Source organism: Carassius carassius, chromosome 9 (genome assembly GCF_963082965.1).
Source record: "Carassius carassius chromosome 9, fCarCar2.1, whole genome shotgun sequence".
Lineage (NCBI taxonomy): Eukaryota > Metazoa > Chordata > Actinopteri > Cypriniformes > Cyprinidae > Carassius > Carassius carassius.
In genome coordinates this window covers 34,604,240-34,618,236 of record NC_081763.1, presented here as the reverse complement: position 1 = coordinate 34,618,236, position 13,997 = coordinate 34,604,240, and the positions used below count along the sequence as shown (strand labels likewise).

General features: G+C 39.1%; 1 protein-coding gene across 1 annotated transcript in view; it reads left to right on the top strand.

The window, feature by feature from the left end:
- LOC132149782 (uncharacterized) overlaps window positions 1–13,997 on the top strand; it is an 80,194-nt gene that overhangs the window by 52,317 nt on the left and 13,880 nt on the right. The window contains exon 10 of the mRNA XM_059559181.1: window positions 3,969–4,103. Within this exon, the coding sequence (XP_059415164.1) occupies window positions 3,969–4,103 (135 nt within the window). The remainder of the gene's footprint in view (window positions 1–3,968; window positions 4,104–13,997) is intronic.

The following is a 13,997-nucleotide window of genomic DNA, read 5'->3' as shown; positions in this document are numbered from 1 at the left end:
GTAGAGGATTATAATGTAAAAGGAGCTCATTCAAATACTGAGGTGCTAAACCATTCAGGGCTTTATAGGTAATAAGCAATATTTTAAAATCTATACGATGCTTGATAGGGAGCCAATGCAGTGTTGTCAGGACCGGGCTAATATGGTCATACTTCCTGGTTCTAGTAAGAACTCTTGCTGCTGCATTTTGGACTAGCTGTAGTTTGTTTACTAAGCGTGCAGAACAACCACCCAATAAAGCATTACAATAATCTAACCTTGAGGTCATAAAAGCATGGATTACATTTCTGCATGGATGCATTTCTGCATTTGACATTGAGAGCATAGGCCGTAATTTAGATATATTTTTGAGATGGAAAAATGCAGTTTTACAAATGCTAGAAACGTGGCTTTCTAAGGAAAGATTGCGATCAAGTAGCACACCTAGGTTCCTAACTGATGATGAAGAATTGACAGAGTAACCATCAAGTCTTAGACAGAGTTCTAGGTTATTACAAGCGGAGTTTTTAGGTCCTATAATCAACACCTCTGTTTTTTTTTCAGAATTTAGCAGTAAGAAATTACTTGTCATCCAGTTTTTTATATCGACTAAGCAGTCCAGTGGTTTTTCAAATTGGTGTGTTTCACCGGGCTGCGAAGAAATATAGAGTTGAGTATCATCAGCATAACAGTGAAAGCTAACACCATGTTTCCTGATGATATCTCCCAAGGGACATTCAGAAGAGTTTATGGGCAACGACTATTCCGTCATTATGAATGACTACACAGGAACAAATGACTAATGCACTATTAACAATGTAGTTGCTTAAAAAAAGGAAAGAAAAAAAAAGTAACTGATTAGCAAGTGATGAACTATGGTTTTAAACTGAGTACTGTTACTTACTGATTTGTTAATCAGAGTTTCATGTTAGTTAGTAGAAATTACTAGATGGTTAATAGTGCATTAATCATTTGTTCCTGTCTAGTTATTCATAATGACAGAACAGTATTACAAAGTGTTATGTTTAAGTTTTTATGGTTACCAGTAGAATTTAGAGGTAGTGGTAGAAATCTATAATGTTTCTTACTCCACTTAGTGAGCAATAGTTTTGCTGATGTCAGTGTAGCAACACACAATGTATTGTGCAACTGTGCTTACCGAAACCCTTTAAAATGAACTACATAAATGAACATCAGCTCAATATGACTGAGCTGATAGAACAAAAAAACATGGAGTTTATATATTATATAATAAATCACTATTATATATTTATTTTCTTTATAGTCAAATCGGTCACACTATATGCAGTGTGAGGACCAAACCATACCTCCAGGTTCTCCTATGAGAACCAGGCTCAAAAACTTATGTGCACCCCTGTTTATATTAAAGGGTTGTTTTATTTTTTCTAAGCTTGATTGTGTTTATGGGGTGCAGTCTAACATTTGTTCATGCTTAATTAAAAAAAAAAAGTATTATTTTCACTTAATTTACCTCTGTTCCACAGCGATCTGTCCCTTCTCTAACAAACGCCTCAATTATTTCCTGTTTTTATGAAGCCCTTCCCTCAGAAATACACAATGGGCTGAGATTGGTCAGCTGGCTCAGTGTGTTGTGATTAGCAAAACCGCCTCCAGAACGTTCTCCTGTTGTATTGTAGACCAGTGGCGGTTTCTTCATTAGGGCGATTGGGCAACGCACCACCAAAGCACGAAAGGGAGGGATTTTTTTCTTTCACATTCATCCACAGTGTTACGCTAGCTTTCACTATTGTAGACTGTTTGTTCTGCCTCTAAATAATCCAATCAGCGTCGAGTCACGTTTTGTGTAGTACCGCCCATTTTTGGGCGATATCAGTCAGACTGAGAATCGCCCCGAGTGCTCTCATAGACTTCCATTCAAAGATCTTTCTTTTTTTTTTTTTAAACTGCAGGCACTGCAATGCAATCTCAATGAGTTCCAGGAGGGCTAGACCTAGCATGCTTTCGTCATTGTGTGTAACCTTAACTTGTGCAACGACTGGTGGGAACAGTGACATCCAACAATATTTAAAAAACATTTTTGAATTTTAACAAGAAATAAATGAAAAACTAATTTAATATCTTTATCAAATGTGGAAAAAAATATACAATAGAGAGACGGGGACAGCTATGCCTTTGTCAACTGAACTTGATCGACATCACGGTGAACGTTACCTCAGTGCAGATTAATTATATCATGTCATTGAAATAAATACCATTCATTCATCGTAGCAATAAGGATAAATTGGCAATTAAAGAATTGAAACCACCAAGACCAAATTTAAAGTCAAACTAGTATCTATAAAAGAGTGGGAAGTCGTATAAACAAGGATTTTCAAGGATGTGGTATGAACGGAGAAAAGGCTAGCAGGCCTTGAAGTAGCTGCCGCTTTATTCTGCTAATTGTCTGCTGCATTTTGTTCCATCGCGAGAGCATGACAGACATTGCATGGACAACTACAGGTGTCACTGAAATGCATCATCTCTTGGAGGAGGTGAAAAAACACGAAAGAGAAAAGATGCACATGCATAGTAGGGAACAGTGTAATGTAAGGGAGAAATGTAATATAAGTGAGTAACTTAAGTAAGCAGTGTAATGTAAGTGAGTAATGGGATATAAATGAGCAGTGAAATACAAATGAGCAGTGTAATATAAGTGAGTTGTATAAACAGTGATTTATGTGACTTCAATTATTTCTCATTAAACTGAAATTGAAGTAAAACTTTTTTGTCGAAAAACCACATTCTGGCGTCAGTCTTCATTTGCAGCTGAATTGTGTTAACACACATATAGAAACATAAGGAGAACAAGAGATTGATTCCTAATGTAAGTTTATTTTTTTAATTAATACTATAGTAGTTCAGTTACCTTTACATCTTTAACTAGCCGTTAATTTATCAACTGAATGGGTGACCTTTCCTCATTAATCGAGCAAACATTTGCCCCCCCCCCCCCCCCCCCCCACACACAAGAGAATTGGCAGGAGCCGCCACTGTTGTAGACAATTACTTCCTCTATATTGCTTATCAATTTGAGCCTGATTGAGACGCAGAGAATATTAATGAAGAGGATCATGCAGAACCTATGCAAGCAAGGCTTTTATTGGTATGTTTGTTTGTTGTTGTCTCATACTTTTAGATACGCTGTTGTTTGTAAATTCTACTGCTTCTCTTAACTTTTAATATACGGTTTTATTATGATTAAAATGTTAATACAGCACAGCAACCGTACGCACATCAATGTATAACGCTTCTCATTGCTATGTGAAAATCAGTGTATAAATGGAACAGTTTGTTGGAGCTGATCTGACAATCTGAATGATAGAGAGAGAGAGGGAGAGAGAGAGAGAGAGAGAGAGAGAGAGAGAGAGAGAGAGAGAGAGAGATCCAGAGCAGGGCGACACGAGGAACAGGATAGAGAACTGCTGCTTTGGAACATTGTTTTTGAACTTGTGAATTCATTAGAATTGTTAAAAGATAGAATCGCGATATATATATATATATGAACAGATTTTTAAATGCACTCGTAGTTTTCTCTTCCTCTTTTCTTAAGCATTACAACATGGCCTCGCCCACTTTGTTGCATGTTCCCAGGGGCAGGGTTTATCCGGGTTTGTGATGTAACCTGTTTTTATACAGTCTATGAATGTAACATACCTGGGAAGAAGCTAGTTGTAGTCCTTTACCAGCTGTTTTTGTAGGCATTAAACTGGCAGACTTTTAAAAGATGATATATGCGTTTGCATTAAACATTCAGAGCTGCAACTTTGCAGACATTGTTTATTTTCAAACAGCAACATTACACACTAACTACTGTTAAAAAATGAAATTGCAATCAATCAACCCTTTAAGTGGACATTAGGTCTGTATACGATGGGTTTTTCCCATCGTGTATTGAAAATTTTAAGAGTAAATGATATTTTATATGAATATTATATAAAATGGTGAATGATTGTGTTTTTTTTTAACAGTGTTGATGACATTCACCGGGAAATTAAGTAAGTGGATCATCACTATATTCAGGATCCTGGCTAGAATAAGCTTTGATGTTTTGCCTTCACTACAATTCATTCTCCTGTTCTTTGCCTTTGGCTCGGCCGGAGGAGGTGAGTTTACATTTATTAACTTTTTACATTCATTAATGAGAAATTGTGTTAAAAAAAAAAAACTAGGGCTGGTAATTGAACACGTTAATTAGATTAATTATGGAGCAAAATAATGGATTCAAATTATTAACGCATTTGACCACTTGCCCGGCCCCAGACCTATGTGGATCATCTGCCATTTCATTCAGTTGATTGATGACTAATATGAGGCAGGGCAACAACTTACTGTGTGATGGAGCCTAGAGAATATCCCTAAAATTCAAGATATGGGGCAAAAAGCCTGTTTGAGTTTGTGTCTCATAACTACATCACAGTTAATTAATATCACATGAGCTGTAGGCTAAGTACAAGATCACACGAGTGCAAATGTGATACTCATACAACGGTTCATTAAGTTAATATTGTGTTATTTTAGTCAATGTTGTCTGTGTGACCTAGGCTTGCTTGTAGTTATTAAATTGTCGACCAAATTGACTATGCCATCCACAAGTTCCGGGTTGGGGGACCCTAACAATGATCTGATCTCTTTTTTTGTTCGCACAGTTGGTTCAAATAAATGAGCTAGAAGCCAGAGTACAAAAAGGGTTGATTTATTTAATAAAGTGAGAAACACAGTTCTTCTCTTATGACTGAAATGACTTGGTAACACTATTCATAACACAAAAGAAAATAAACAAATTACAACAACTCAACAGCACTCTAAATTGATTTAACCCTAAATCAGGCAACGTGACCCACGAGTCACATAGTTTTTATTGTCTTTTTTGGGGCATAAGAACAATTTTTTTATTAAATGCTTTTATCATTTATCAATGCCTGGTCTGTCTCAAGTATGCTGGTTACATGATTTGCTTCAAGTTTTCAGTGGTATATTAGTCAGCCTGATCTAAATCCAACATGGCTGCCAGTGGTGGAGATCATTCAGATTTTGAGGTAGTTAATTATATATTAAACTTACTTTTCTTTTGGAAAAAAAAAATATATTACTGCTAACATAAATTCTGAACATTGTCTTAGGGTGCTGAAGAAAATAAATTAGTTATATGTTGTTATTTAGTACGTTTTGAAATGTATGTGACTCCTGAGTCAAGTTGCCTGTTTTGGGTATAAAAAAGAAAATATTGTGAATATATGTTACATTACACTAAATTTCAATGGTTGTAATTTAAGAATGTTTTGGAATATAGAAATAAGTTTGGTCTTGTTTTTAAAAAAAAAAAAAAGAAAAAGTAACTTCAAAAAATTAAATTTACTGTAAATCAAATGTACTTAAATTTATAATATAAAATATATATTTTACAAAATAGTTTTTACTCTAAAATTACTATCAAATCAAAGTCATGTCTAACCAATTTGTGTTCTAAATTTTAATTTGATATCACAAAATGTAACTTCCCATTAGATTTTTAGGTGTTGTACCAAAAATAGCCATTGGGTGTTTTTTTATGCATTCTCCTGTATCAAATTTATACATTTCAGTCTCAAAATCCAAAAAACTTTCGGCAGATGGGACCGTAAGACTCAGAACTTTCTGATGATATGTGTTTTGTCAAGATTAGAAAAGTTTTTATTTTTTTTTTATTTTTTATATAAAGTAGTCCAAATAAATTGTGTAATACAAAACCTGATACCACCAACTAGGTGAGGAGCTTGGTAAAAGAAATTAATGACTTGGTCCTTTCCTATACCCTATTCAGGCAACGTGACCTGGGAGTCACAACTCATAAAATCCAAAATATATCAAATTTCAAAAATTATTTTGGATATGTTTTACTTAAGCTCAGATGATGTAAAAAATGACATGAAAATATTTTTTGCTTATCATTTTCCACTCTTTCCTGTTTAAGGGTTAAATAAAACTAAACCAAATTAATTTTCAAAAGAAATAGTAACAGTGTTCCAGACATATCAAAATCTAACTAAAAATAATACAATAAGAGAAATAAATCATTAATTTAAAATTCTGATTAATTAAACAGACAAATCATAATTTAAAAGAAAAAGAAAAACATAAGAATGACACTCAAAGTAACACCAAATCAACCTAGAATCATAAAATGGCAATTACACCACATGGGAGGAACAAATCAAACCCAAAGAAAATTCAAACCCAATCAAACTGTAATGCTGAGCCAGAGACGTTCGGATCCAAATGCAGCACTTTATTAAAGAATGGTCAAACAGGCAGAAATCAGGAATGGCGTCAGGTGTGTCAGGGATAACCAGAGTCGAAACCAGAAACAAGCAGAGATCGGGGCAGGCAGCAGAGAATCAGAGTCGGAGTAATCAGTCCAAAGATCAAACACGGGAATGACAAAACACAGGGAGAAACGTTTGGAAATGTTAGACAGGCTAAACAATGAGTGAGTGAGTGAGAGTGAGTGTGCTGCTTTTATGTGTGTGTGTAAATGAGGTGCAGGTGTGGCAAGGAAATTGGCTGATGAATGAGGTGCAGGTGTGGCAGGGTGAGTGTGATGCAGTGACTCATGAGTAATGTAGTTCGGGTGTGGTGCAACAGTATGAGAGGTGCTAGTGTCCAAGTGACATCTGGTGGTTGATGGGTGGAATGGTCCTGAGTGGAGTGCCCTCTACTGAAGTTCATGGGCACTCCATCTAATAATCGTGACATAGCCCACCCCCAAAAGAGCGGCTTCCAGATGCTCAAAACAATCTAGGAGGGCGGTGGAGCGGAGGCGGAACAGGGGGAGGGATGGAGGGCCAGGTCCATGAGGAAGTGCAGTGGACTGGGGCAGAGCAGGCGGAACTGGAGCCCTTCCTGGGCTTAACTCAGGAAAACAGGAGCCCCTCCTGGGCCTGGCATAGGAAACAGGGGCCCGCCATGGGCTTAACTCGGGAACGGGAGCCCGCCATGGGCCTAACTCGGGAACAAGGGTCCACCAAGGCAGAGCAGGTGGCGTGGCAGCCCACCAGAGTGGAGCAGGTGGAGCTGGAGCCCACCAGGGAGGAGTAGAGGACCACCACAGCTGAGAAGATGGGACAGAAGCCCACCAGGGCGGAGCAGAGGACAACCACAGCTGAGAAGACGGGACAGAAGCCCACCAGGGCGGTGCAGAGGACCACCACAGCCGAGCAGACGGGACAGAAGCCCACCAGGGCGGTGCAGAAGACCACCACAGCCGAGCAGACGGGACAGAAGTCCACCAGGGCGGAGCAGAGGACCACCACAGCCGAGCAGATGGGACAGAAGCCCACCAGGGCGGAGCAGAGGACCATCACAGCCGAGCAGATGGGACAGAAGCCCACCAGGGCGGAGCAGAGGACCACCACAGCCGAGCAGACGGGACAGAAGCCCACCAGGGCGGAGCAGAGGACTACCACAGCCGAGCAGACGGGACAGAAGCCCACCAGGGCGAAGCAGAGGACCACCACAGTGGAGTCGATGGCACCGGACCGCAAGTCTGCTCAGGTGGGACTGAAACAGAGAACATTGACAGGTTAATAGCGGCCTCCGTGGCCGTGATGAGATGGTAGCTGGCCTCCGTGGCCATTACAGGGCAGGCGGTTAGTTCATGGAGGACCTCCGTGGCCATGACAGGACAGACAGAGAGTTGGTGGATGGTCTCCGTAGCCCAGACCGGAATGAATGAGAGCTCATTGACGGCCTCCCTGGCCGTGACAGGATAGTACGAGAGCTCTGAGATGTGACGAGGCTCTGGGAGTTTGGCTGAGATGTGACGAGGCTCTGGTAGATCTGTGGTGATTTGATTGGGTTCATGAAGATCAGCTGTGACTTGACTGTGCCCATGAAGATCGTTGGTGACTTGACTTGGTTCCTGAGGATCAACTGTGACTTGACTTAGTTCACGGAGGTTAATGGTGACTTGACTTTGCTCATGAAGATCATTGATGACTTGACTTTGCTCATGAAGATCATTGCTGACTTGACTTTGCTCATGAAGATCGTTGGTGACTTGACTTGGTTCCTGAGGATCAACTGTGACTTGACTTTGCTCATGAAGATCGTTGGTGACTTGACTTGGTTCCTGAGGATCAACTGTGACTTGACTTAGTTCACGGAGGTTAATGGTGACTTGACTTTGCTCATGAAGATCGTTGGTGACTTGACTTTGCTCATGAAAATCGTTGGTGACTTGACTTGGTTCCTGAGGATCAACTGTGACTTGACTTAGCTCATGAAGATCGTTGGTGACTTGACTTGGTTCCTGAGGATCAACTGTGACTTGACTTGGTTCCTGAGGATCGACTGTGACTTGACTCGGTTCCTGAAGAACCTGAAGACTCCATTTTTGGGGGGTACTCTATGTTCGGGCCATTCCTGAGCTCGGAGCCCTTCCCCGGACAGCACGCCAAATATGCATACCATACCTCAGCTAATCATATAAATCGGGAATCAGACATTCCCTAAAAATGTGGAGCAAACTGGGGGTTTTAATTTCACATTCTGAAATGATTTTAAATATCAGTATTCAACATTTTAACATTAAAATATTAAAAGATCATTTATGCATTTGTAACTGCAGGTTAAATCATTCATGCCTTGCATTAAACAGTGTGTAAATGCATCTAAATGCCACTTCAGATAAATCTAATGTGTTTCTTCTGCATTGCATTAATTTTGTTGATAATGATTTTATTTGTTGGTATAAGCCCCAAATGACTTATTATTGTACTTGACTTTATTGATGACTTTATTGAGAAACAAATGGCACTACAGGGGTAAAAATGGCCATAAAGGGTAACAATCATTTTAAACTTGTTGGAAAATATAAATTTATGTCACTGTTGTGACATAACATAACTGTCCATGGCAGTCCTGCAGCCCAACACACTCAGCAAAATATTGTCTGATTATCGATCGTTATTGATAAAATCCCAGAAACTATATAGATCATTTTTTGTCAACATCACACACCCCTAGGCTAGATATTTAATTCTTCTTTGCTTAGTGATTGTTTGGTACACCTAATTCACTGATCATCATAAGATAATCTTTAATCTTAGAATTAAGTTTTCTCAATGATAACAAGGACAAGACAAAACATATGCATCATATGTATATCGTTTTATTTAAATGAATGAACTATTTTTTTTTTATATATATATATTTATGCGGCTGGTTAGGGGGAGCCCACAAGAGCTTTGACACAATTTGAACACTGTCTGTAGCCTTTGTGTGTGAGTTACAGTGCAGCAGCTCATTAGATTAGTATGGCTATTAACTTTACCCAGTACCGCCGCTCCCTACACAGAGTACACAGTCTGCGTAGGGCACCAACTCCCAGAGGGGGCACCATCCCAGTTGCTCAAAAAAAAAACAAAAAAAAAAAACGTGCCACTCCACCAACCGTGCCCGCGACCACTCGCACCTCATGTTTGGCTGAATGTTCATAATTGATGGTTGGGCATCTATCCCCGTTTAAAAGACATCAGCAATCCGGCACAGAGAAAAGGAAATGGAAGTAAAAAAAAAACTGGCATAAAGTTGGCTTGACGTTGGACGTTCGATATTCGCAAATTTACTTTTCTAACATCAATTGCATTTGAGGGGAATAACTAGTCATATAAACAACTGTAATTGTTCATGTAGGTGTCAGCTATATTGCACACATTTTACATTGTTGATATTTGTTAAAATAAACTGTAAATCATATGTAAATTATACTAACTTTTCACAGCCGAATGGGTTAAAACGCAAATTTGAAGCTCAATATCATTTGAGTAGAAAAACGTACAGTCATAAAAACAATTGTAATGAGTTAATTTAGGTGTCAACTACAATGCACAGCTTATACATTTTTCATATTTATTCATATAAATTGTAAGTCATTTAGATAAAAACGAGCCCCGTGTATCACTTTCAGGCACATTAAAAAAAAATATATATTTTTTTTTGGTGTTGTTTTTGGCTGTTGATGTTAATAACAAGTTTTAATGTTGGAAATAATTTCACCACCATCAACGCATTGAATATTCTCTTTGACCTTCCAGGTTCCCTTATGAAAATTAGCCATGGTTTTAACAAGAACAAAACAAAAATCATCATTCTTGTAGCCATTTTTTACAAAGAAGTATTAATATACTGTAATAATTATTTTTTTTTTTTTGCTATAGATGACACAGCCTCTATAATTTAATCATCAAAAAACATGTGGACATCACAACCCTTATAAAAAAAAACAGGTTTTTATCATAGTAAAACTGCTTAATTGATAGGGGCCTGCTGGCTTAAAAGAACTCCAAGATACAGACACAAATGTCAAAAATGCTACAACCTCCCCTAAAGGGGGGAAATCCCTGTATTATTTATCATTCAGATCTCTGTGTCTCTGATGAGGCAGTATACTGAGGTTATCACTCTTGATTAAAATGTTTGTTAAAAATTTTATATGTTATTATGTCCAGTTTTTGCATTAAATTTTGACTGTTTTTCAGGTTTTTTTCCCCCAGATATTTAATTTAAATCTTTCACAGCTATATTGACACCTTTAGTGCAAACATACGTGTTCAGAATGTGATTTAAGAGCAGATGTGTGTTTTGGCTGCTTATTGCTTTCTTATGCTTCTCTGTGCTGTTTTCAGCCCATCTGTGTGGGTTTCTGTTATGCTACAGTTTACTGGGCTGCATGTCAGTGTTAGTATTACTTCCTCTTCTGGAACTCGAGCTGCGTCAGAGAATGCTTTGGGAACGCTCCAGTGTGTCCGGCTCTGAATCACGTGTGTAATCAGTTCAATGGATGGGCGAGTCATAGGCGGGTGAATTTCAGAGACCAGGAAGCTTGAAAGCAAGTGGGGCGAAGCCGGCATTAGCCTTCTGTCATTCAGCAAGCACTCAGTCTGATATTTGTTTGTGAATCTTATTTATTCTTGTTTGTCCAAAACATGTCCAAAGCACGAGATAAGACAAAGCATAAACTGGACGATGGCAGACAGCATTTCAAGCTGTGTGTTCCTCCCTGCCCGCGTTACATTACAGATGGGGATACATACATTTTGTGCATTGTCTGCCTCAGAGCAGAGCATGCAGACTCAAGAGAGCCGACTGCCTCTGCATGTTCTCCACTCCAGGAAGGCTATCATTGCTATGGCAGCCTTTGCGAGCATTCCCCGCGGCACTGGTCTCCCTTCCTCCAAGGCGGAGCGGCGATCATGCTCGTGGGGTTCACAGATGGATCTGTTAGAGGCAATGGAGTAGGGGCGAGTCCCTATCTTCTTCCTCACCCACCATATCCAGCACACGTTCTCTGGGATCTGAAGTGTGCTCGGGCGCTACTTCTCACCAGGGAGCAGGTTCGGTGCCCCACCTCTCTTCCTCCGAGAAGGTTGACGTGGATGCCATTATACAGACGTGGCCAAGGCTTCGTCTGTATGCCTTTCCCCCGATCGCTCTGCTCCAAGGAGTTCTGGAGAGAGTGCACCGTGACGGGGACCTTTCTGTAGCCCCGTTCTGGCCGGGGGGAGTATGGTTCTCAGACCTGATTTCCAGCTAACTGCCCGATTGGTACAGTGCTGGAGTTCCCGCAGGGTTGACCTACTCCACCCTGAAGGTCTACGTGGTGGCCATATCAGTCTACCACCACGCATCTCTCAGTGACCAGTCTGTGGGAAAACACCCCCCTATGTGGTGCGCTGAGGCCTTTTGTACATTATCGTGTCCCTACGTGGGACCTGGCTGTGATATTAGAGGCTCTTTGTAATCCTTCATTCGAGGCAGTTGTGGATATTTGTGATTACTTCCTCACTATAAAGACTACTATTCCACTGGCAATATCTTCTCTTAAGTGAGTAAAATTTTTATCTCTATCAATTTGTCTTTTTGTGCTTCTTTTTCAAAACAGTGTATATATATATATATATATATATATATATATATATAGTACAGACCAAAAGTTTGGACACACCTTCCCATTCAAAGAGTTTTCTTTATTTTCATGACTATGAAAATTGTAGAGTCACACTGAAGGCATCAAGGGCTATTTGACCAAGAAGGAGAGTGATGGGGTGCTGCGCCAGATGACCTGGCCTCCACAGTCACCGGACCTGAACCCAATCCAGATGGTTTAGGGGTGAGCTGGACCGCAGACAGAAGGCAAAAGGGCCAACAAGTGCTAAGCATCTCTCGGGGAACTCCTTCAAGACTGTTGGGAGACCATTTCAGGTGACTACCTCTTGAAGCTCATCAAGAGAATGCCAAGTGTGTGCAAAGCAGTAATCAAAGCAAAAGGTGGCTACTTTGAAGAACCTACAATATGACATATTTTCAGTTGTTTCATACTTTTTTGTTATGTATATAATTCCATATATAATTCCACATGTCTTAATTCATAGTTTTGATGCCTTCAGTGTGAATCTAAATCGGCAAAAGGTCGTTTTCATATTAATGTTTTGTACTCTTTTATTTGCACTCTGATTTGCGTTTTGTGTAGTTCGGTGGGTAAATTATTGCGGTAGATCATGGGTTCGATCCCAGGGAACGGACGTGCACGAAAATGTATATGCTAAATAAATAATAATTTAGCATGATTTCTGTGAGGGTTAGGTTTAGGTGTGGTCATTCGAACGAATAAGCCACCTAGTAAAATATGTAGGAAATACTGTGAGATCTGTGTAAAAAGCCCACACATTGCATTTAAATAAACATGCGTTTTGATTGGTAATGACGTTATACGTAATTTCATGACGACAGACGCAACGTGATACTGTCATTATTTTTACGCCCGCTAGAGGTCGCTTAACTTTAAAACGTAGATATAGGTCGTAATAAGGTGCTTGCACAAACTACCTATATGGTCGTTTTTTGTTTGAGGACAGGCTCATTTCACAACATCTATTTGATATCGGTACCTTCACAAACTGCCCTGAAATAACATTCAAACATTGACAATGATTGTTATAAATGTATTGTAAGACTCTTACATTCATAATGTTCATTTTGGTCAAGTCTGTCTGGAAATTCTTCAAGAGTGCAAATAAAGCTCTACGTTTTAAGTACCTTTCAGACTCACAAGAGGTTTCTACAAGAAACAAAGTCTACTCAAACAAACATTTCACTGCTTTTAAAATTCGGAAAATAATATTTCAACAACTAAATGGATCTCTATAATTCTAACCCAGACCGCTTCACATGCTAATTATCTAAAGGAAATTATTAAATTAAACATTGGTAATTGAATAACTTTATAATACAAAATGTCTATAGTTTAATTAGTCTATAGTTACATTTAATGTTAGATTGGCAAATTGAAAAATAAAAAAGTCACCTTTAGTGTCCATCGAGCTTGGCAGATGATAACCTTTACAAATTATTACAGTTTGAAGTGAGGAATGTTCACAGTACTCTGGTTCTCTCTTACTGTTATTAATTTTAATTTCAAGGATTTTTATTTTTATCATCTGTGTCTCATTTCAAATTATGTTGGACCACTCTGTAGGTTGTTTTGTATAAGGAGTTAAACAAGATGACCTTGTAGGATATACAGGAAATATTTGAAATGTATTTGATTGAGCCTGCATTATTAGATTGAGTCTGCATGTAAGTGACGTCACCGATACTCTACAGTGCAGACTTTTAGGTTAAATTAATTGGCTCACTTCCATTTATATATTCACAAATTACCAACAAAACATTTACAAAGCTATCAAAACCGCTCATCTAAACATAAGATGTGATTAAAAGAGCAAACTTTCAGGAACTAGAGAAGCTGGCCATGCTTCAAGCACTAAAACACTTTCTCCCAGACATAAGACATCACCATGTGTTGGTGCGCACCGACAACACAGTGTTGGTCTCTTATATAAACCACCAAGGGGGTCTGCACTCACACCATCTGTACAAACTAGCGTACAAAATCCTTGTGTGGTCCCAGGGCAAACTTCTCTCGCTGAGAGCAGTTCACATTCCTGGGCATCTCAATA